This window comes from Salvia hispanica, chromosome 1 (assembly GCF_029641045.1).
Source record: "Salvia hispanica isolate PSC_SH4W2 chromosome 1, Shi_PSC_v1, whole genome shotgun sequence".
NCBI lineage: Eukaryota > Viridiplantae > Streptophyta > Magnoliopsida > Lamiales > Lamiaceae > Salvia > Salvia hispanica.
Window position 1 is genome coordinate 1,647,734 of NC_142692.1, and position 23,385 is coordinate 1,671,118.

General features: G+C 35.5%; 3 protein-coding genes and 1 pseudogene across 6 annotated transcripts; all 4 read left to right on the top strand.

Annotated features, from left to right (window-relative positions):
* Positions 1 to 2,000: 2,000 nt before the first annotated feature.
* LOC125223046 (putative alkaline/neutral invertase B) lies at positions 2,001 to 5,389 on the top strand. 2 transcript variants are annotated; one of them, XM_048126003.2, is made up of 5 exons: positions 2,001 to 2,208; positions 2,661 to 3,122; positions 3,547 to 3,978; positions 4,050 to 4,608; positions 4,912 to 5,389. In XM_048126003.2, the coding sequence occupies exons 2-5, from the start codon at positions 2,706 to 2,708 to the stop codon at positions 5,205 to 5,207; spliced, it is 1,704 nt and encodes a 567-aa protein (XP_047981960.1). In that variant the 5' UTR covers positions 2,001 to 2,208; positions 2,661 to 2,705; the 3' UTR covers positions 5,208 to 5,389. The 2 variants fall into 2 exon arrangements, with proteins under 2 accessions (XP_047981960.1, XP_047981961.1); XM_048126004.2 differs by lacking the exon at positions 2,001 to 2,208 and adding an exon at positions 2,284 to 2,384.
* A 2,686-nt stretch (positions 5,390 to 8,075) lies between these two features.
* Positions 8,076 to 10,543, top strand: LOC125224478 (protein PGR-like; annotated as a pseudogene). The gene is made up of 6 exons (XR_016134702.1): positions 8,076 to 8,181; positions 9,115 to 9,287; positions 9,385 to 9,498; positions 9,608 to 9,829; positions 9,909 to 10,157; positions 10,358 to 10,543. The product of XR_016134702.1 is annotated as a protein PGR-like (transcript).
* Positions 10,544 to 11,114: 571 nt separating this feature from the next.
* On the top strand, positions 11,115 to 12,577 carry LOC125224377 (WEB family protein At1g75720-like). Of its 2 annotated transcripts, none has more exons than XM_048127772.2 (2): positions 11,115 to 11,385; positions 12,094 to 12,577. In XM_048127772.2, exons 1-2 carry the CDS (start codon positions 11,125 to 11,127, stop codon positions 12,454 to 12,456), a joined length of 624 nt encoding a protein of 207 aa, XP_047983729.2. In that variant the 5' UTR covers positions 11,115 to 11,124; the 3' UTR covers positions 12,457 to 12,577. The 2 variants fall into 2 exon arrangements, with proteins under 2 accessions (XP_047983729.2, XP_047983728.2); XM_048127771.2 differs by having other exon boundaries at positions 11,119 to 11,385; positions 12,088 to 12,577.
* A 5,468-nt stretch (positions 12,578 to 18,045) lies between these two features.
* On the top strand, positions 18,046 to 22,785 carry LOC125219001 (eukaryotic initiation factor 3 gamma subunit family protein). Its single transcript, XM_048120838.2, has 13 exons — positions 18,046 to 18,326; positions 18,413 to 18,540; positions 18,847 to 18,967; positions 19,498 to 19,579; positions 19,646 to 19,716; positions 20,243 to 20,284; positions 20,921 to 21,045; positions 21,330 to 21,423; positions 21,530 to 21,626; positions 21,703 to 21,878; positions 21,976 to 22,081; positions 22,363 to 22,449; positions 22,542 to 22,785. The coding sequence occupies exons 1-13, from the start codon at positions 18,196 to 18,198 to the stop codon at positions 22,635 to 22,637; spliced, it is 1,356 nt and encodes a 451-aa protein (XP_047976795.1). The 5' UTR covers positions 18,046 to 18,195; the 3' UTR covers positions 22,638 to 22,785.
* The last annotated feature ends 600 nt before the right edge of the window (positions 22,786 to 23,385 follow it).

The following is a 23,385-nucleotide window of genomic DNA, read 5'->3' on the forward strand; positions in this document are numbered from 1 at the left end:
TTCTATTCTTTAAATTATTTTAATATTTTTTTTAGAATTTGTAATTTTTATTTTCTAGGGCTTATATTTTTTTTTCTAGGTTTGTAATTTTTTTATCTAGGATTTGTAATTTTCTTTTTTCGACTCAATAATGAATTTTCCCGGTTTTAATTGTTCAACGTATTCTATTTTACGAGTAACATATGTTGTAGTTATGGATAGCGCTATTAAATAGTTGTGGCCTGTAATGGGGCCTGTAGGGTTAGAGGATTTGTGGCCTGAGACTCAAATTTAGGGGAATGATGACGTGGAGGGGATTTGGAGCCTGAATCCGAGCCAGGTTGTGGATGGCATTATACTCCATCTTTCTACATTTGATTTAGAATTATATATTTATATTTATAAAATATAATTTTCTGTATAATACAGTATGATTGTTTTTTTTTATATATAATTTTCATAAATTTTGAATGTGGATGAATATGATAACGAGCTAAATATTTTTTTAATTTGGTGGGCTAAGATTTAGAAATTAGGCTTGATGTTGAACTAGATAAGTAGAAAATGGAAGGTATTGTTGTGTTTCTAAAGATAAACTTGTTTGAGCGATCTCATTGCATTTTACATTTTGAGGCCCAAGCCCAAAAAGTGAAACCCTTTGCATTTTGCATTTTACAAAATCAATGTCAATTTTCAGATTATTTTAAACGTGTAATAATTAAATTACCAACCACATTAAATGCCAACATATAATTCACCATATTAAAATTTGGTGAGAGGTCTAATCCGGCCCTCTGTGTTTGCAGGTAGGTGTTGGGGGTTCAACATGTGGCAGGGAGCTGTCCTAAATGTATATACACATTCAACTATTTGGACTTTCTCCATATATATTTTAGGTTCTATACAAATTTTAATGCAAATTTAATAAAATAAAAAAGATAGAGAGAAAAATAAATAAAGTATTATTAGTAATTATGAGTCCTACATTATTAGACAGAAAATAGTTTTAAAAAAAATGAAAGAATGCATGTTATTGTAGAACGGAGAAAGTAATAAAAAAATTAATATTTTTTAATAATATAATTTTAAAATAAAATTATACTCCCTCCGTCCCGACTAAGATTACACATTGCTTAGCCGGCACAAGATTTTAAGAATTATTGGTTAAAGTATTTAATTGAAGAGAAAGAAGGTGAGTGTAAGTATTAAAGTAGAGAGATAAAGAAAGAAGGATATTTTAATAGGAGTGGGAAAAAAATGGTTGAGTGTATTAATTGGGAGAGAGAAAGTTACCAAAAAAGGAAATGTGTCATCTTAGTTGGGACAAACTAAAAAGGAAAACGTGTCATCTTAAGTGGGACGGAGGGAGTACTTATGTATGGAACAACATCCCATGTTGTACTATTAGCCACAATAAGGGATCAAAACCTTTCGACATGGGGTTTAGGGCAGGTAGAGGGTGGGAGACCAGACCTGGATAGGATTCGGACATCACGCACAAATTGACTTCTGCGTTGCGGAGCTTTAGACCGAACTGCACGCCCTTTCCTTTTCTTCGAAAATTGAAATTTCAATTCATTAATAAAAGTAATAATTTATTTTCTCATAAGATAAGTACAACATAAAACCATCACAATCTCTATATCTCTCACCATTAAAGTAACTTGTCATTTTTATAAGCTCATTTATTTTAATTTTCCAAATTGCTTGACAATTTAAAAAATAAAAAAAAAATCAATTAAATTCTAATATGAGATTGTAGGAATTGCAAAAGGTGTAAGAAATGAGGTGTAGCTTTTGGATAACCTAATAATCCAAAGCCACATGTCATCGATCTTACCGTGACAGCTTCCATCCAGAATCCAGAGCAGCATCGCTAAATCCAATGTGGAATATATTAAATTAATTATTTAATTTTATTTATTGATTTCCAAATTACCGACAAAGCCGCTGTCTAGATTTTCCCCAATCCAGGGCTTCGGAAGTTCCCATGAAATCCGACGTGGCGGTCACCTGTCTCTTTCGGTTAGGTGGGATCTTTACCGGCTTATCAAGTCACACCAAATTTGCAACCGGATATTCCGGTAAAGTCGTCCCCGCCTACGTTCAACACAAAGTCTTTGTCTTCACTCTTCACTCTTCTCATTCAGCTTCAACCATTTTCTCTCTTTTCCAATTTTTTTTTTTTTATTTTCCTTCTATTTTCAATTTCTCGCCCACCCCTACAAGGTTAGCTCCTTCTCCTCTTCCTCCTGTCAATTTTCCTGATATTTTTATTGTTAATTTGGTGGAGTTGTTAGGTTGAAAAGTGAAATGCTATATCAAGATTGCTTTTTTATTTTATCATTCATTCTCGTGTGTTTTGCTGCAGGCGTGGGGAATATAATAAACCCTTAATTCAAAAGGTTTTAGAGTGTGATCCATGCTTTTCACGTCATTAGCGTTGATAATTAACATTAATTTTAGGGGAATTATTGGTTGTTTCAAAATCTGAGAGAGTTGACTTTTCTTTGTTGCTTTGCTTGTGAGGTGTGATGTAGTAGTGTTGCTTATTGCTGTTGTAAAGATTTCAAAATAAAATTAAAAAAGCATTCTTTGACTCTACTCTACCTTTATGTGATTAGGGATTGGGATTTTATAAATATTGAGGTTCTGAGGCTTTCATTTCTCACTAACTGCAGATCTTTTCACATCTTTGAGGAGATAATTGGGGATTTTGTTGCAAGATGTCTCCGGTTGTTGATGGGAATGGGAACGGGAAGCATAACGAATCGAGCTCCTCGATTTTTGAGATTGGGGAGTCGGATTTGTCCAGATTGTTGGAGAGGCCGAAGGCTGTGAACATAGAGAGGAAGAGGTCGTTTGACGAGAGGTCGATCAGTGAGCTCTCGATCTCATCCCCGCCCCGCCAGTTCTACAAGAACAGTGAGAACTCGTCTCGTGTCTTTGACAACTTCGGGAGCATCCATTCCCCGGGGAGGTCTGGTGTGAGCACTCCTAGGTCGTTCTATTGTATGGAGACGCATCCGATTGTGGCTGAGGCGTGGGAGGCCTTGCAGCGGTCTATAGTCCACTTCCGGGAGCAGCCTGTGGGGACTTTAGCCGCCTTGGATAATTCGACTGAAGAGCTGAATTATGATCAGGTTGATGCTTTATATGCTTAGATATTACTTATGTTATGTCTCAATATGAGAAAGGCTTGTTTATTTTCCCCTGGCCTATGATTAGCATGATTTATGATGGATGATTTGTTTTTTTAATGTTTGATCATTGTCTGAATTTCAAAATACTTGTTGTCTTGGAACTTTTCACAGATTTGAGGCTTATAACTATATGTGTCTGAATTTTGAGACTTATAACTATTTTAGGCTTCTTCTTTGCAAACTTCTTTGTTCTATATGAAGAGCTTCTGCTTAATTGCTTGTGATGGATAAAAGGATTCACGTATATCGTTTATTTTTAAAGATTTGGAGGTGTCATTCTTGTGCTATGTTGTTTGGGACTTTCGATATTTTCTTAATATTTTGTTGTAATTGTAAAGGCTTAAATTTTGCTTGGTGACCACAGGTGTTTGTGAGGGACTTTGTTCCTAGTGCTCTAGCCTTCTTGATGAACGGCGAACCTGAAATCGTCAAGAACTTTCTTCTGAAAACGTTGCGCCTCCAATCATGGGAGAAGAAGGTGGACAATTTCACTCTAGGGGCTGGGGTGATGCCCGCGAGTTTCAAGGTACTTCATGATCCCGTGAGGAACAACGAGACGATCATTGCTGATTTTGGCGAATGTGCTATTGGTAGAGTGGCTCCGGTTGATTCTGGTTTTTGGTGGATCATTCTGCTACGGGCGTATACAAAGTCCACCGGTGACAACACTTTGGCCGAGATGCCTGAATTCCAAAGAGGCATCAAGTTAATTCTGGCCTTATGCCTGTCTGAAGGCTATGATACTTTCCCAACCCTTTTGTGTGCTGATGGATGTAGTATGATTGATCGTCGGATGGTGAGTTTCGTCACTCTTTCTGATTTTCATCATTTTTTAGTCGAACGTGTATCTGATTTTCCATCTTTCAGGGTGTTTATGGGTATCCGATAGAGATACAGGCGTTATTCTTCATGGCCTTGAGGTGTGCTTTGCATCTACTTAAGAACGACGAGGAAGGCAAAGATTTCTCCGATAGAGTGGTTAAGCGCCTCCACGCGCTTAGCTATCACATGAGAAGCTACTTCTGGCTGGACATCAAGCAGCTCAACGACATCTACCGTTACAAGACCGAGGAGTATTCGCACACTGCAGTGAACAAGTTCAATGTGATGCCCGATTCCCTCCCGGATTGGGTGTTTGATTTCATGCCAACTCGTGGAGGCTACTTCATCGGGAATGTGAGCCCCGCGAGGATGGATTTCCGTTGGTTCTGCTTGGGAAACTGCGTGGCCATTTTGTCATCCCTGGCAACTCCCGAGCAAGCTTCAGCTATAATGGACCTCATTGAATCACGTTGGGACGAGCTCGTTGGGGAGATGCCGTTGAAGATATGCTACCCGTCCATGGAAACCCACGAATGGAGAATCGTAACAGGCTGCGATCCGAAGAACACTAGCTGGAGTTACCACAATGGAGGCTCTTGGCCAGGTAACTTGCTGTCTCCTTTCGATTAAGTGTTGATTAAAGATTTCTAGTAGAAATAAAAATTTGATCTTTGAACCAAAATTCATTATATTGAAATAAAATTTGATCTTTGAAGCAAAATTCATTATATTGAAATAAAAATTTGATATTTGAAGCAAAATTCATTATATTGAAATAAAAATGTGATCTTTGAAGCAAAATTCATTATATTGAAATAAAAATTTGATCTTTGAAGCAAAATTCATTATATTGAACTTATAACTACTTTACATTATTTGCACATTTTGTGTTGGATGTGTTGTGCAGTCCTTCTATGGCTCCTGACAGCGGCGTGCATCAAGTCCGGGCGCCCCCAGCTAGCGAGACGGGCCATCGAGCTTGTGGAGGCGCGTCTGTCGAAGGACCACTGGCCGGAGTACTATGACGGGAAGCTGGGGCGTTACATGGGGAAGCAGGCGCGCAAGTACCAGACGTGGTCGATCGCGGGCTATTTGGTGGCGAAAATGATGCTGGAGGATCCTTCCCATTTGGGAATGATATCACTTGAAGAGGACAAGCAGATGAAGCCTCATATCAAGAGATCTGCATCTTGGATGTGTTGACACACACATCATATTTGTAGTGAAATTCCACTACTTGTTACTGCAATAATTTTCTGTTATAGTACCATATTTTTGTATGGACATCATCATCACCCAAGTCTTGAACCTTGTCTTTTGTCCATTTTTGTTATGGGAAGTTGTAAGAAAACACTGCAGTGCATTATACACAATGTTTTTGTCTATCCTCTTCTTGTATGTCAAACAGCATGAATGTCTCTGTTGATCGAAATGATGTTGTCTTTTCTAAAGAAAAATTCTGCAGATCATTTTAGTGTTATAGAATTACTAAGATTTTGCCGTGTTAGAAGATTTCTTTCTGTTTTTTCTTGTAACTTCTTGCTTAAGCCCAGTTGCCATTTTCTTCAATTTCTTTCAGATTTTCCACAATGGCATTCTGAATCAAGCTAAGTTAAAGCAAAAAAGGCGCAAGATTTTAACTTTCTTCGCTGTTCTCTACTTTTCTGAGACAGTGAGAGTTAGAGCTGCGAGTGTGCATGTGTGTGTGAAAGAAAGAGATAGAGCAAAACGAGTCGTTTTAATTGCGTGAAGAAGAACCTGATTCCCTCAACTTCCCCAAGTAAAAAGGACAACAATAATCGCTTTCCTTGCCCCCCTTTGCTTTAAATTGAACAAAGCTCATTTCCCAAACAAGAAAATGCACTTCTTTATCTTCCCTAATCAATCCTCTCTTCCTTTCTGTTGAGCCCTTTTTTTCTCAAAATCTCATCTCTAATGTGGGACTATTCATTGTGTAGTAGGTAAGCACAAATGTGGGACTATTCATTGTGCAGTCGGCTGCCTTATGCATCATTCCTTTTTCTTATTACAATCATCAAATTAATTTAAAGGTACTAAACAACAAAAAGGTGCTGTCTTTCACTTGGGCTATAGTTTTTGTCCCATCATATGCTTCCATTTCTTTCTCTTGTGCATAAATTTGGAAGTTTGTGTTTGAGTCATACTTGAGCTGCAATGAGCTCTGTTGCATTTGGGGGCAAAGATGAGATTCCAACAATGGTAAAAGACAAAAAAGTGACATTATGATTGAAATTATGAGAAATCAGAGAGTTTGTTTATGATGCTAATTGCTCTCCTTTTCTGCAGATTCTTGATGGATGTGGTGGTGCGGTTAGTTATGCCTCGATTCCTCGGAAAATACGGTCTGGTGCGTGGCTATGAAAGCTCAAAGCTTACCAATGTGATTCTTTGATTGAAGTTTGTTTGAGGGAAGACTGATTGGATCCTACTCATCTTCTTGTTGCTTTCTTGTGTACCAAACTTTTTCTTACCTTTGTTTCTTTACTGTCTTTTCTTGCTTGTTTTTGGCAGTTGAAGAATCTCTATTTTGCTTTATCTGAACTACTGAGGAATGTACTTTGGAAAAATGAAATGATATGATTTTTTTTGTAACTCTTTTTAGCTTTGGTGTAGAACTATTTTCATTTGGTTTATGAATATGGAGTATCTTTTTTAGATGATGTTTTGTGGGAATTTCTTTCATTTTGTAGTCATGTTTTACTTTTCTTATTACTACATTTTGTTGCAGACAATTTGCTGCAAGCTTAAAAGGCAAATTTTAAGTCCTTATTCAACCAGATGAAATTTGTTTCTGTCATTGAAGTGTATGAAACAATCAATGCTTAAGTTTAGTGTACATGTCTTGTTTTTGATGTTGTAGCCATAAAAAAGCGAGGCCGTGAGTGTACTTCACCGTTGGTTCGTCTCATCACATGCTTAAATGCCTCTTTGAGCAGATATCCGCCCGACACCACACGAAGAGGCTAGGAAAATCAGCTCAAAAGTAACTCTTGGAGCTGTTTGTCCTTCAAATGTGGTTAAATCAGCCCAAGAAGCTTATTAGCACCTCTTAATGATTCAGCATACCAGAGTTGCTGCTGAATCGAACAAGTCGTGGAAGAGGTGCTCATCGCACGTCTACATAAGTCGTCTCATCAAAGTCTTGCAGATATCAGACAGAAAAGAAGAATGGCCTATTCCACCAACATCTTTTCAAAATGTGCATTGTTCACTGCCCCTGTATGGTTATTCGTCGTCTTCACCGGTTAAGGCTATCAACACGACGTTGGCTCTCAGTAGACGTCGCAGCCTGCCTTTCGGATTCGAGAGAAACGGAACCTTATTCCATCCTGAAAATATGGCCTGCAACCACCACATTTGACATGGATTCAAAATATCATCATTTGTTTATTATTTCTTCACATTTTGGTTAAAATCAAAAGGACTTGAGTCATTGAACTATGATGCAGCATTCTGCTATAGGATTTGTACTGCTAATATTAGGCATATCATTATATAGGAATTAATACTTTCATTAACCATAACATTTACATGGAAAGATCTGGTTTTTCTCTTCCTTCAAATGCATAAACTTTTAATTGTTCTTAATTTTCACATGTTTATAAATTTTCATCAAACTAATGTACTAAACTACGCCGTTTAGTACATCGACCATTTTAAGATATTTGAGGTGTTAAAAAATTAAAGCAATAAAAAAAGTTCAATGTTTTTAGTTACTACTACTGCTACTTAATTGGTTGGTTGTAATGACTGATTTTATAGTGATTTATCAATTATCATGTTATATTTTTGCACGTTCTTGAAAAATGAGATGGAAATTTAAATCCCTTTTTAGTTAAAATCATACTAACAAATATTTTTGTTTTTTTTTTTTAAAAAAAACTTATAAATTCGGTCTTGATTTATTACGTTTTATATATTTTTAGTTATTTCGAATTTTTCTGATTCTAAAATTTTAATTTAATTTAATTTTGACATAGTATTATTAATAATTAGAAATTATAATCTAAATAAGTCACAAGTGGCAGATACACATAGCAAACTGCACTACTCCTTTAGGCTAATAAATTCAATTCAATCTCCATTCAAAACCGCCGAAAACTGAATTGAAACTTCATTCATAACTTCATTTACACTACTCTCACGAGTTTCCGAGGTAAAAATTCAATCTTTATTCATTTTTTTGTTTTGTTGAATGTTTGTGTGAAGAAAGCCCTCCTCAAACGATAGAGGATTAAGCAAGTGAGTGAGCAGTAGTTTTGTTTAGAACGACAAGCTAAAATTGGGGCTCTGTGGGAATTTTTTTAATTCCTTGAATGTTGCTGAATTTGTGGAAATATCAGAAATGTTTAGAGATTATGTGATTCTTTTCAATGTCCGTACAGTTTCTTTGTGTTGGATAACATGTTACACTTAATTGATTTCTTCTGTAGTTCCATCTTTAGAGGGAATGCCATTTCGTCTGTTTCTTGATGTAACTCACAACATGGTTTTCATAATATCCTAGTTTCTACTATATAGAAAAAGTATGGTTTTTTTGGTGGATAAGTTGTGTTGTAAGAAGGAAAGTGTTATAGCTTCGCGGGCACCGAATATAGTAGTTTTGCTATAGTTTTTGGGGCGGAGGGGGTGTTTAAATGTCCCCTATATGGTTATATTGTGTAGTTTGTCATTGTTTTATGTGTTATGAGTTCATGCTCTTCAGATTATACAGTGTAGTTAGCCGGTTGTTTCACCAGAATGATTTGAAGAAAATTGCTATGAGATTGATTCAATGTGTTTATAAGATTCAAGTATCTGTATTTTATGTTAGAATAGTGTGTGATGGGATGAGACGCCCCTTTGCTCAAATAATTGATGGCAAAGAATGGCTTGGGCGTCGTTTTAAAGGGTTGATGGCATTGCTGACCATGAAATGGAAACTAGTTTTTTCGAGTTCCATTTTCTCTTTAACTCTGCCACTCTTATTTGGTTGCGTTCTCGCTGTATTTGACAAATGTTCTAATAGCAGTTCTGTCTATCCAACTTCCAACTCGTTGAATAGAATTACGGTGCTTCACTAATTCAGAATTTTCATTTTCATTCTTAGCCCGGTCCAAAGCTGTACAAGTCGAAAATGGAAAGAAATTTAGTCCAACCATTGGTTGCAGCACTTCTTTCAGCTGCAATTTCCATCAGATCCTACCGAAAGAAGTCCCTCGACTTTTCTGGCGCTCTTTCTGGTTTTGCTGTTATGACAATTCATATAGCCGTCAATTACAGGTATCCGCATCTCTTCTCCTTTAAACTCGGAACATGTTTGACATGTCTGTGCTTGCCTAATTTTTTTCTCGTTTTTATTGTATTTGCATCATTTTAGGTTTGGTGCTCTGTTACTTGTCTTTTTTGTTACTTCATCGATGCTAACCAAAGTCGGAGAAGACAAAAAGAAGAAAGTCGATGCAGATTTTAAGGAGGGTGGCCAACGCAATTGGTATATTTTTTCTGGAAATAGTATTCTGTAAAGTTCATCAGGTGTTTGTAAAGGGCCTTCTAGGTGATTTCAATACGACTAACGACGTTAATTTGTCTTCGCTTCACAGGATACAAGTTCTCTCGAATAGTGGTATAGCAACGGTTTTAGTCCTGATTGCTTGGACGCAGGTGGGAACTCAGGACTTTTGCCTAAATTCGAAAGAATCGCGTCTTATGACATATCTAGCAGGTGGTATTCTTGGTCACTACTGTTGCTCCAACGGAGACACATGGTCGTCCGAGCTCGGGGTTCTCAGTGATGACCAGCCAGCCTTATCACAAACTTCAAGGTGGATGCACGCGCACTACTATCATTATTTCACTTCTCGTGCATATCTACTGTCTTACCGTTATTTTTCATTAATCCAGCCGGTTCAGAAGGGCACTAATGGTGGTGTGACGAGGGCAGGACTCGTTGCTGCAGCAGCTGCAGGCACCGTGCTTGGACTTACGATGGTTATCCTAGGATTTACGACTACCAACTGCACTTTCGATGTAGCCATGAAGCAGCTATTGTTGATACCGGTTTCTGCTCTTTCTGGACTGTGCGGAAGCGTTATCGATTCTTTACTCGGAGCAACCCTCCAATACAGTGGCTTCTGCAGTGTCCGAAAGAAGGTGATATTTTACATCTTAATTCGAGTGTGGACGACATGAATTTTAATGCAAAATCGGTATAGTAGTGAAAAGTGATATTATTAGTAAAAACTTGAAAAAATGAAGGTACAAATTTTTTTGGACGACTTAAAATGGAAAAAAACAAGACTATTGAAGAAATTCGCGTAAACTTTGAAAGTTGTTTGGTCTTGAAATTGCAGGTTGTGAGCAAAGCCGGGCCAACGGTGAAGAGGATCTCGGGTCTTAGCATACTCGACAACAATGCAGTAAACTTCGTGTCGATTCTGTTGACGACTGTGCTGACTTCCATAGCTTGTTCATACATATTCTAGTTGGAGGCTTTGGATCTTCAATCCCCATGTGTAACAAATAGTCTTGGAGCATAATTTCAATCAATCAAAAGAATAGTTTTTGCTTCTCTTTTTACACATCCTTGTTTAAAATCTACCTTTTCTTACTTTGAGACCATGTAAATGAATACATACATACATGCATAATTTAATCTGAAATCACTTTGAAGGAGCTTTTTTTTATAAAAAAAATCACCAAAGGGTATCCACCGGCGGGCCTAGTGATTATTCCTCGCGCTGATCATAGTCTTTTTTCATATTATTAAAGATATTTGAACCGAAAGAAATGAATTTCGTCAAAAGCAATCCGAATTGAAACGAGACCGGAATAGATCCAAACTAAATTTTAAATTTCAGTTTGATTGGGATCGAATATTCGGATTTTGAGTATTTTGCTAGACAATTAACTTATTGGATTGAACATCAAACATGTATGAATTAATGAGCATATCATATATAGTATATCCAATTATATAACACAAAAAAGTAGTGAAAAGGAAGCCCATATAACTTGATGCTCAATCAAAATACATATGCAGCAGCAACCACATCTCTAGTGAAGTGGACGCGAAGAAACGAACCTCTTCCTACTTAACAAAATACTCCCCACTCATTACATGCACCAACAAATTAAATCACACACACACCTCCAACAAAATCACCAAAATAATAGTCTTTCTATTTTAATTTTTTTTTTGTTTAATTTTGTCAATTGTTACAATCAAGTGGTTGAGTTTAGGATGGAAGGCGGCGGAGTGGCGACGGCGAACAAGGCGGAGATCGACACGAGCGCCCCGTTCCGGTCGGTTAAAGAGGCGGTGATGTTGTTCGGAGAGAGAGTTCTTGCTAGTGAAGTTTATGCTAGCAAGCTCAAAGAGGTGTGTCATCTTTTCTCCTTATGAAAAATGGCATTAAGCAATAATTTTCAGTGTATTCTTTTCATTTAATAGGAACTAATTAATACTTGAAATTCAATAGGTAATTAATAAAATATTTACATCGAAAGAGCAAATGATTCAAGACTAAAGAATAATTAAAAACCAATCTCGATTATTTATCTTTGTACCATTTACATTTACTTGTCATAAAACGAAATATTACTATGATGCATAAAAATCAATTGCACCAAAGCTACACATATTTTTATTCAATTTTGAAATTTTGGCAATGTTAGTATGCCTTGAATCTGTATAGGATTAAGTTTTCTACTTGGAAGTAGAGCACATAATTCTGTGATCTGATATTCAATCTGAATTCTGTAGCCACAATCTGAAAACACGCTAAATAAAATCTGTTCTTCGTTTCCGCCCGTGGACGTAGTGAACCACATAAATTCTGGGTCTTCTTTACGTTTTCTGTTTATCTCGATTACACAATTGCTCTATTTTGTCACAACAGGCATGAACTAAAACTTGTCCCTGCAAATACACTAACTTTCAATTTTTGAAAAAAATTAATGTCATCAACCATTAAAGCAATTTATGACAAAAATAAAGCAACAAAAGTTCGTGTATTTAGAGGCAAATTTTTTATTTCCCGCGGAAAATAAAATGCTATAGTAGTTATTATTAGCCGTGCAGCTGCAGGAAGCAGAGGCGGGCGAAGCCTCGGAATTGGAGGAGACAAAGCAACGCCTGGAAAAGGCGCGGGAGGAGAGGGAGCACATGGCTCAGTACCTCTCCTCCCTGCAACAGGAGCTCCATCAGACCAAGATGGAGCTCCAAAGCTTGAAGAAAGAGTCAAGCAACGACGTCGAGTTCCAGAGGAGGAGATGCGTGACCTTCGCGAATCCTCCTCTGGTGGCTCAAGTGGCGCTGCCGCCGCCGCCGCAGCAGGGAATGTTCCAGAGACATCCCTCTCTCAAGAAGAAGAAAAAGAAGGCGCTCATCCCTTTCATTGGAGGGATGTTTTCGAAGAAGAAGGGAAGCTCGGAGGTTTCCTTTGCATGAATATTAATTGAGTAATTAATTCCATTTCAATAATTGTTATGTTATGAATTCTTTTTTGGTTCCAATTTCTTTTTTTTTTTTTTAAAACAGTGTTTTATATTCTAGCTTGGTCTTGGAGTAAGTTGACAAGATGCTCGGATTGAGTATTGGAGATGGGAAGTGATTTAATTAATTAAGGAAACTAGACGTAATTAAAATAATTCTTTGTAGCTTTTTTGTATGTGCTTTTGCAAAGTAAAATAACAATGAAGAAACGAATCTAGCAATTAAATGTGTGATTAAGAAAATGAAAGTAAACCCAAGGGATGTGGTCAAGTGACATGAGACTCGTCCATCCTTAATCAAATGGTCAGAGGGAATCGATCCCTGCCTTTGGGTATGGAGCAGCTTTAAATCTTGGGCCAGCTGTCCCACTGCCAGCTATTCCATCCATTGAGGTGCCTACAAATCAGCGCGGGGAATAGTCACTGGTCCGCCATTGGATACCCTTCGTAATTACCAAAAAATAAAAATAAAAAATGAAAGTAATTCTTGAGTGAATCGGATACTAAAAAGTGGAGTAAAAGCAATACTAAAAAATATTTAAAATAACACTAACAATAATAAATATTACTCCTATTACAAAAATCATTTTAATGACAGATAAATCACTTTTTATTTGAGACATATCGTGACTTTTGTTTATAAGAATAATCGTTTTTATGCAAAGAATATTCATTTTAAATCATAATAGCAGCCACTTTTACAAAGTTGCTTTTAATAATAAGAATATTAATTTTTAACGAAATAATTTTCATTATGATCGACACTAGCAAAATAAATTATCTATCTCCCAATATTGTTGATGGATATAACTAAATACAGATGTTATGTATATATTGTTTACAATTAAGAAAAAAAAATCTAAATACAAATGTTTTAATTTTTCTTTCAAATAGTTCCAACTCTTCTACTCATTTTACTTATTTTTATCAAAATTTATGTATTTGTATCTTTTGTGATATAATTATAGTACTTTATAGTTTTAATTTTCTTATACTATACTAGCTTCTTTCTACCAAGAAAAATAGTTTTAGTATGTTTTAAAGCAAAAATGTTAAAGTAAGTATAGAGAAAAAATGGTTGAGGTATATTTAGTGGAAAATGATCAGATATATCCAACTAGAGAAATAAATTTATCATAAATAGATAGATTGATATTAATGAACATATAAAGAGAAAAACAAGACTATTTTTCGTAGATACACAGTAAATACGTTCCTCCGTCCCGTTTAAGATAACACGTTTTTTTTTAGTTTGTCCCAACTAAGATAACACATTTCCTTTTTTGGAAACTTTCTCTCCAATTAATACACCCAACAACTTTTTCTCACTCCTATTAAAATATTCATCTTTATTTATCTCTTTATTTTAATACTCTCACCCACCTTTTCTCTCTCCAACTAAACACTTTAAACAATACTCCCTCAGTCCGCCATTAGGAGTCCCATATACAGGAAGCATGAATTTTAAGAAATGTTAAGAAACGTGGGTAAAAAAGGTTAGTGGAATAGAGGTCTCACTTGTGTATATTAGTATTAAATGAAATGCGAGTGAAATGAGTTTTTTTTTTTTTTTTTTTTAACTGCTCTCTCCGTTTATCGTTAGTGGAAGGTGAGACCCTATTACCATTTATGGTAAAAGTGAACCGGGACTCCTATTTGCGGACAGACTAAAATGGAAAAACGGGAATCCTATTCGTGGACGGAGAGAGTATATTTTAGCCGGGACTCCATTTACCAATAAATGTGTCATCTTAGCCGGGACGGAGAAAGCATATTTTAGAAAGTGTAGAATACGTTTTTGTTTATACATTAACAAATAGAGGCCAAAAGGCATGCAAATGATTTGATCACATGCCTTGTGCAACATCTTAACTAACATCGATCATTGAGTCACAAAGATACAAATCCATTCCTCTTATTCCACCATACGACATAAATGATTGTGCTACACTTCCCCATTATCATCTCGCAAAAACAAATAAAACCCCATAATAAACTATTCCAAACATTCATCAATAAATAGGAGCTCATGTGAGTATGCTCATTACATCCCAAATTAGGGTTTTCTCTTCAATTTCAAAAATCCATATATTTTTTTTTCAAGCATGAAATTGTTGGAGAGGTTTCGCAAGATCATAATGCGGCTCATCTTCCCCCGGGGCCTCCCGGCGAGGGGCGGCTCGTCGGAGGCGGCGGCGCCGAGGCGGAGATCGTGTGATAATTGGGCGGTGGAGACGCCCAAGACGTCGTGCAGCTCCTATTACTACTCCAAATCTCACTACAATGAGGCTATTTCCGATTGCATTGAGTTCTTCAATAGATCTTCGCAGGATTGTGATGCGAGGAAATCTGATGTTATTATGGTTTAATTTGAGGGATTGTTCACTTTTGGAAAATGAGTTCATTTGTATGTATGTTTTTGGAATACGTTATGATAATGAAAATATGCATTCCTATTTTATGGCTTGTATAATAATTCATCCGTCGCATTAAATATGCAATATTTGCTTTTCAGCACGAGATTTTATGTAGTATTATTTTGTGAGTTAATGAGAAGAGAGTAAAGTAAAAGAGAAGAAAAAGTAGAAATAACATTGTTTCCATTTTTAGAAATATTTTATTTTTAATGGGACAGACCAAAAAGAAAAATATTTCATTTTTAACGGGACAGAGGAAGTATTGTCTAGTCTCTTGTGAGTTTGGAAGTGGTAAGACATAATCAAATAAAAAAGGTTATTTAGATTCTTACACTACAAGAAGTTATAATTCTTTCTATTTTTGGAAATATGAAAATATAAACCTCAATATATTTGTTTTAATTTTCAGGACAAAAGATTTATTGCGTTAATGTGCTCTTGCCAATTAGTTGATTTAGTCTTTTTTTTTTTTGGTCGTGTTTTAAACTACTTTTGCATTGTTACTGTTCTATTCGCTAATTTTTGGCTCTTAAACACCACTTCGAGTTGGCTACCAAACGACCTCTCTCCTTGGGGCACGACTCCACGTTGGTTACCAAACATCCTCGTGTGTCACAATTGATGTAGCCTTTTAATGAAAGTATCAATGTTATAATCAAACAAGAGAACCAACTTAAAAATTATTAACTTATCGAAATATAGAGTTATTTGATCTATACAATCTTCACCAATTCCTTTATGGAGTACAACAAATATAAGACATAGTATTTTGAGAGTGACGAGCATATGAGTTAACTTTTGATAATATGCAGTACTAATTAATTAACTTTAATTTGTCTACGTACATTTCCTTAATTACTATGACTTCGAATAGAAATAATAGAATAGAATATAATCAAGTACTATTTTATTAAATCTATTTGTGTTTTGATTGCATGCAATGACTCTAAAAAAGAAATATTAACAAGCATTAATTAATTTTATTCGACTTTCTAACTTTTTCTAAAAAAAAATTAGGCCAGCCGTTTCTTGTCGATCAACTTTAATTTGAAGCCGTCATAATTTACCAGTTTATGTGAATAAATAAGGAAACACTACAAAAGAATATATATTACTTATATGAGTGGAATAGGAGTTTGTCTCTTGTACATCAACATGGTTAGAACAAAGCCCTTTTACTCGAAAGTGTGTGTTTTTTCTTGTAAAGGGACCTAGAATAAGAGTTGGCCACAAATTTAAATATCATATCTAAGTCTCAAATAATTAATTTAAAATAAACCAATTAATTAAATGTATGATGTGTCGGGAGATCAGAATCAAAATCATATTTACTGTGTCACTTAATTGGAAATCATGAATCTAGTTCATAAATCTTGATTGCTAGAGATAGTTATGATTGATTTTCAAACGAGAATATTTCTTTATGCATAACAATACTCTTTAATTAGTCATTTCTATGATACTTTACGCATAAAATAATGTTTTTTTTGCGTGATTTTTACACATTACAATAATTATTTTTTATAAACTAAAGTGTTGTTTCACATATTTAACAAGATAAGACTGGTTTTCACAACTCAATTTATCATAAGAAAATTATGATTAAATTCCCAAAAACGTTAAAATTAATGGTTTAATAATTTAGCAATAACTTCACTTTGAAGGTGAGTTTTTTTACTGGGAATTTGACACGAGGACTATAGTACCATTCTTAACAGAAAAGCTTATCATTTCTTGAGTTTTTCTAAAACTAATAATGTTGTTTTGTAATAATTTATTAATCTCGTCAGTTACGAACAGATGAATGTGGTGATGATGTTGACTAATTATTGCAATAGTATTGAACTAATTAAAACTGGTGCAAGGAATTATTAGTGCCCAGCTTTTTATGGTAAGTGGTAATATAATGTGGCCTGAAAAAATCATTATATATCCATCTCAATGATATCATACATAGAACCGAATTTATAGATAGAATCAAATCGGGAATAATTGAATTTGAAACTACTCCTTATTTGTCGTTTGGTAATATATACCGGTATGCGTATTCGCATATGGTCGATTACGTATATCGGGAATATATACTTCAGTCGATTACGTATATCGGTATGCGTATACGCATATGGTCATATGGAGAAATTATAGAGCCGCGTGTGGGATGGGGTCAGGATATATAGGTGTGGGAAAACGCTTGGTCGGGGATCAGGTTCACTCGTACTCTATCCCCGAATACTATATACTAGTACTACTTGATAGCTGATTTTACGAGATCAAGTAATATGATTTAGGATATGTCCGGCATTGAGTATACTGATTTACTCGATTTGCAGTTTAAGATGTTTCTAAATAAAATAGATTTAGGGCTATTGGACTGAGTTATTTATAAATTATTTTAATGACAAGGGTGTAGCTTTTTGTAAATTAATTACTTGAATACTCGCATCGAGTATTTGATACCCAATCAGGTGGGAAGTCGGGACTATTTTCGGGTGTGGGTACCCAAATCACTACCCCTAGGTCAAGAGGCACAAGCTAGCAATGACGTCGGTGACGAAACCGGGCCAGTGGCGGCACGTGAGTAGGTTATAATTAGGGTTATGTTTGAAACTAAAAAAGAAAAGAGGAAGTTTGTTAGAAGGCAATACCAATATAGACTATCTGTCACCACTAAATACTCACTCCGTTCCTTGTTAATTGATGTATTTCTTTTCGGCATAGAGATTAAGAATACTGTGTCAAGTGGATGGTGAATAAAGTAAGGGAGATGGAGATAGAATAAAGTAAGAGAAATGATTATTTTTTTTACCAAAAATAGAAATGACTCAATTATATTGGAAGAAATATAAATTTTTATTTAATTTTTATATTTTTATTACAAAAGGACTCAATTAACATGGAACGGATGAAGTATCTGAAACTAGACAAATAAAACCACCCTTTATATTATATTCTCCTTTTTTAAATAATATTCCTACAAATTTATTCTGTAGTTAAAATCGTATTATGTTTTGATAAATAAAAACTAGTAATTTAAATGTGGAACAACTAGTAGTAATAAATTTCAATATGAGTATAAATTTGGAGGAAAAAATGGTTGGGCTTTATATCTAAAGCCCAATATGAAACGACAACGTACCCGTTTGTTAGGGTTTTGATTTCAAGCTTTTGCGCCCAAATTCCCAAAACCTCAGCGATTCAAATCCGACCTGATTCACCCTATTTTCAATTCAAGATTGTTCCTTTTTCCTGATTAACGAGCGTTCATCACAAGTAAAATCATGTCGCCGAACAATTCAGAAGAAAATTCGAGCGGGAGTCAGAACAGTAGAATCACCTGGGATGGCTGCAGTGTGTTGCTGGACATCAACGACGGCGATCGAGTGCTTTTTGCTCGCCTCACTGCCGGCTCGTAAGCTTTCAAGTCAAATAAGAGTTCATTAGTTATAAACTATTAGTACAATTCACTCCAATTTGTTCATGTTGGTTGCTCTTTAGGAAAGTAAAGATAGGAGACAAGAATTGCTCTCTGCAGCCTTTGATTGGGTGCCCGTTTGGGTCTTCGTTTCAGGTGGAGGTTGGCGCAGAGGGACCATTTCTAGCCCCGATTGCTCCAAATGCAGAAGGTTTAATTTGCGTTATTTATAATTTTTAGAAGTGTTAAAAAAGTTTGTACTTTTCAACTTATGGAGGCAGTTTCAAAGTAATATCGAACTGGTGAAGATTGTTTCAGCTGATTCATTGCATAAAACAACACCTTTTTCCCCTAAAAATTGTATCTGTAAAATGATTTTTAGATGAAAAATAAATTTATTAAGACTATGGATCAAGCTGCTGTGGAAGTTGGTGATGTGTAGTTTATCTACGCAATTTATTTAGTTTGTGCTTCCTTCTTATAATTCAGTTATGTATTGACAGCACTTTCTGATCAGGTAATGGCCTCAGCGAGAAAGCGGATGATCAAACTATGGAGGAGTGCAGAGATAATCGTGCATTAGTTGATAATAACACAGCCCAGTCTCTCACGGGTGAAGACATAGATGGCATGCGCAAGTAAAGTGTCATGTTTTCATATTTAAATTCTACACACTGCATTATAACATTTGACGTGTCATGTGCTTTACATTTGTAGGTTTTGACCATCCTCTGTTTTCAACTGTTATATTGCTTTGACGTATGCATATTTCTGTTATGATTGTAATCACATCTATAAAAGACATGCTGTTTCATTTTTTAATTGTTCTAGTTCACGATCTTCAGATTCAATGCTGTTTGAGACTTCACATCACTTGCTAGTTACTTTTGCTGAAGAGATTGATCTGTTATTGGATTTCTTTCTTTCTCCCAAACTGTGTTATTGGGGAACAAAAGTTGTGTCTCGTTTCTATGATTATGAATGGGTGTGGTAGTATCATATGTTGAATTGATTTGTAAGTTAACTTTATCATAGTCAACCACAATGCAACTTTGCTTTGAGTTGACTGCAACTTTTGATCTCTATGGGTTTGCTTTCATCAATCAATTTAAACTATATTACTTCTCTATTACCTCATTTCTGACTGAGAATTTGCATTTATTTTCAGAAAGGGAGCTACTGGTGATGAAATAGTTCAGGCTCTTATTGCAAACAGTGCGACATTTGAAAAGAAAACAGCTTTTTCACAGGTGCTTGATTAATATGATTAAAAATACTTTACACTCAAACTCAAACTGATATCCGTCTTTTTGCAGGAAAAATATCGCATTAAAAAGCAGAAAAAATATGCGCCAAGAGTACTTCTAAGACGTCCATTTGCAAGAAGGTTGATTTCGTGCTTCCTTAGATTTTCAAGTGTGTCAAATCATAATGTAAACAATATTGCATAATTTGTGTGGTTAACACTGAAAATAATTTTAAAATGAGGACTTTCTGATTGCTCATAAATTTTGGAAAGTGCTACAAACAATTTCATTACTAACCTCCAACTTAATTTCCATGGCTTGGATGCCTAGGTAAAAGAATATCATTTCATCTCAAGATTATTCTCTAATTTTGCCCTCTTACCTTTTGCATTTGGTTAGTTTAATTAGTTAATTTATTTATTTTAGACATTTTAGCTCATCTTAATAAAACATCATTCAGAGGCTAGAGCTATGTGACATGACATAAATGGACCCTTTTTATCATCTCACTTGAAATTATATTTTTGGCATTTTGGCATGCCAGGAGAATAATTCATTGATTGTTCTAAAGCTACTTTTCAAGCAGTTGAATGTTTTACTTTTTATCTTCCCATTTTTTTGACCATCCAATTCTTATGGTCGACTCCCTTTTTTTTTTCTTTACAGCATCTGTGAAGCATATTTCAAGAAACATGCTGAGAAAATTGGGTGAGTATCTCTTTCTGGTGAGAAGAGCAATTATTGCATTAAGTTAAGTTCCACTCTATCCATGCATCATGTGAAAACATACGGATTTGGTAGATATGGTTGGCATTCATCTCTCCCATCTGTTGTTGTAGTTCCACTGCAACACCTCTTATAACAATGCAATTTTTATGCTTGACTGCATATAAATTGATAGTTAAATAGCGACTATGTGTAGAGAGGGTTATGAATTGAAAGTTACTGACCTTGTTAACTTTAGCTCCAATGCATCTTTATTTTGGATATCATCATTATTTCTCATTGCAGTATGGGTTTTATGCATATGATCATATAATAAGGTCCTGCATAGCTACAGGTGACATTGTGCATTTAATACAAAAATAAAAGCTATCTCTATTTCTCTTTGCTATTTTAGGCTAAGATATAGTAATTTTTTGGCTTCTGGTTTCATTCTTAAGGCCAACATTTAAATCCATTTTTCCATTTCTTGTCTATTGCTCAAAGATGCTATCTTATTGGTAATATTACAAACTAGTTACTGAAATACACATCTCATTTTTCTCTCTTTCTGAAAATACCTTGCAGTATTGCTTCTCACTATATATACTTGTAATGTTAATTTCAATTTTTGGTTGGCAGATTTTTGCGGGTGGATACCTTGTCCCTTCTGCTTTCCTTGGCTAATGTCACTGCACACTCAAATGTACTTGTATTTGATATGCTCGAGGGTATAGTTACTGGCTCTGTTGCAGAGCGGATGGGAGGTTTGTTATTCCTCAGTTCAATCTCATTTGTTCCTTCAGACTTCTGAATGACTTCCCCACTTGCTCCTAAGGTTGCATTTGAAACCGACTCAATGCCATTAGTCTTTATGATAAAATTGTGCGAAAAATTATGTTAAAAGTTAACAAATTGTATATCCATGTTAGATGACTTATACTACAAAAGATGGATATGTGAAATCCGGAAAAGTTCATCAAAATGAGACTGTTGAGATGTTCCATCATATTCAAACTCTTTCTAAGCCTGAATTTTGTTATCTTTCCAGGAACGGGTTATGTATGCAATCCACATTGTGGAACCACTCCGTTACCCATTAGTATTGTCCGGATGTTCAATTTCAGTGATGAGACTTGCAAAAGGTGCTAATTGCTGTCCAATGTTAAACTAATATATCACCCTCTATATAAATCTTTTTGAATGGCTTATGTGAGCAATTATGATCTGTGTTCTTTTTCATTGGTCCAGGATATTACATGCTTCGCTCACTGAGTTACAACCCTCCAATGGCGAAATTTCAATACCCAGTGACCAGCTTGTAGATGAATGTAGTATAAAAGAAAATGTGTGTGAGGAGTCTCCCATGCTCTATGTATTTCGCCAACGATTTGAGCTCAAACTGACTGATTTCTTATGTGTAGAAAGATACCCTGTCCTCTTCAGCTAAAGATTTGGTGAATATGGAGGAAATCAGCACCACGAATATGGACACCGACAATAATGTGGCTGCTTCTCCAAAATGTGCTAAAACTGTCAAGGCTGGTGAGAAGGCACCCCCAGAGACTATCAAACACTGGAAGGAACACGGCTTTTCCAGGTTTCTTGCAGTTTCTTTTAATTCTGTCTTATGTGAAAATATTTTGGTAAATCGTCTAAAGTCTAGTTTTTTTTTACTATTATTTACTCTTTTGTAGTTTGATAATCGCGGCTCCAAACTTGGATGCTTGGGACATTGCAAAAGACCTGGTGCCACTTTTGTCATACTCGGCGCCATTTGTGATTTATCACCAGTACCTCCAGGTAATCATTTCCACAAGACATGATCCACTTATGATTCTCTACTACTCAATTTCTCTATGCTCTTTTTGTTTCAATCCTTCACTGCGGCTCGTTTTTTAAAAGGCGTGCTGAAAACTGATAATTTTTTGGCCTTCTCAACTGCCGGAAAAAACAACTAATGCAACAGTGGGAGTACCTTTTTGTGATGGCTCTTTACGATATTTGATCTTCGGATTGACACTCAGATGATGCTCCCGAGTTCCTATTTTGGCGTTAAACTGATGTTTATGTTTCCGTTGCAGCCTCTAGCGACATGCATGAACAACCTGCAGAGCAACAAAATGGCCATCAACTTGCAAGTTTCCGAACCTTGGTTACGCGAATATCAGGTTTGATAATAACTTATGGTGTAATTTCATTGAATTGTTTCTGATCTAATATGATATGTAACTCTAAAACTCAAAATAAATGAAAATTGCAGGTTCTTCCCTCAAGAACACATCCACATATGCAGATGAGTTCATCAGGAGGCTATCTGTTGAGTGGTACTCGGATAAGTAGCACTGATCAAAATTAGTTTCATCACTACAAATATATGGAATCAGTTCAATTTCCTGTTCAATTTAGTCAACTTTCAATTTTAACACATTAGAAAATATAATTTATATTCTTTGAAGTATGTTATATTTACATGGAGTGCAATTTTTCTGCTGTAATACTCCATTAATTATTGCTTTGTTTATTGTCTCCATTAACACTAAGTAAGGCTATTTGGGCAAACAAATCTTTTAATATTATTATTAAATCAGGAAATTAAGTAGGTTATATTTTGGAAGATCCAAAAAAAATATTGGACTATATTGGTGGGAAGGAGTATATATTTAAAATATGAAGGCTTGTAATTTTTAACTGTTTGCCATATCAATTTTAATATATGTAAATAAATTGCTAAATTATTAATTTTTGTAACCAAACGATTTCGACTAGTCTTCGTGTCATGAAATACAATGATATAGATCACTTTTCATGTCAATTTCCCGACCATAGACTTAAATCCTTCATTATTAACAAAAAATGAAATATTATACTAACGGGTTGCAGTGCGGAGCTGTTGTGACCATGAGGTCACGGGTTCAAACCCTGCCACCTGATGGGAGACTTTCGGCCTTAATCCGCAAGCCCGGTCGAGCAGGATTTGTCGGATCCCGCCTTTTGGCGCGGGTTCGGTACACCTGTGGTTAAATAAAAAAAAGAAAAATGAAATTGTACAAACATTTGGAAAATGTCCATAGTAATTAAAGAAAAGAAAATGAAATACTATCTCA

Coding starts and splice junctions, on each gene's coding strand:
- LOC125219001 (XM_048120838.2), top strand. CDS start 18,196: ATGTCGCCGAACAATTCAGAAGAAAATTCGAGCGGGAGTCAGAACAGT. Junction 18,968..19,497: donor GACATAGATGGCATGCGCAA/GTAAAGTGTCAT, acceptor ATTTATTTTCAG/AAAGGGAGCTACTGGTGATG. Junction 20,285..20,920: donor AAACATGCTGAGAAAATTGG/GTGAGTATCTCT, acceptor TTTGGTTGGCAG/ATTTTTGCGGGTGGATACCT.
- LOC125223046 (XM_048126003.2), top strand. CDS start 2,706: ATGTCTCCGGTTGTTGATGGGAATGGGAACGGGAAGCATAACGAATCG. Junction 3,979..4,049: donor GTATGATTGATCGTCGGATG/GTGAGTTTCGTC, acceptor TCCATCTTTCAG/GGTGTTTATGGGTATCCGAT. Junction 4,609..4,911: donor CAATGGAGGCTCTTGGCCAG/GTAACTTGCTGT, acceptor TGTGTTGTGCAG/TCCTTCTATGGCTCCTGACA.
- LOC125224377 (XM_048127771.2), top strand. CDS start 11,125: ATGCACCAACAAATTAAATCACACACACACCTCCAACAAAATCACCAA. Junction 11,386..12,087: donor ATGCTAGCAAGCTCAAAGAG/GTGTGTCATCTT, acceptor TTAGCCGTGCAG/CTGCAGGAAGCAGAGGCGGG.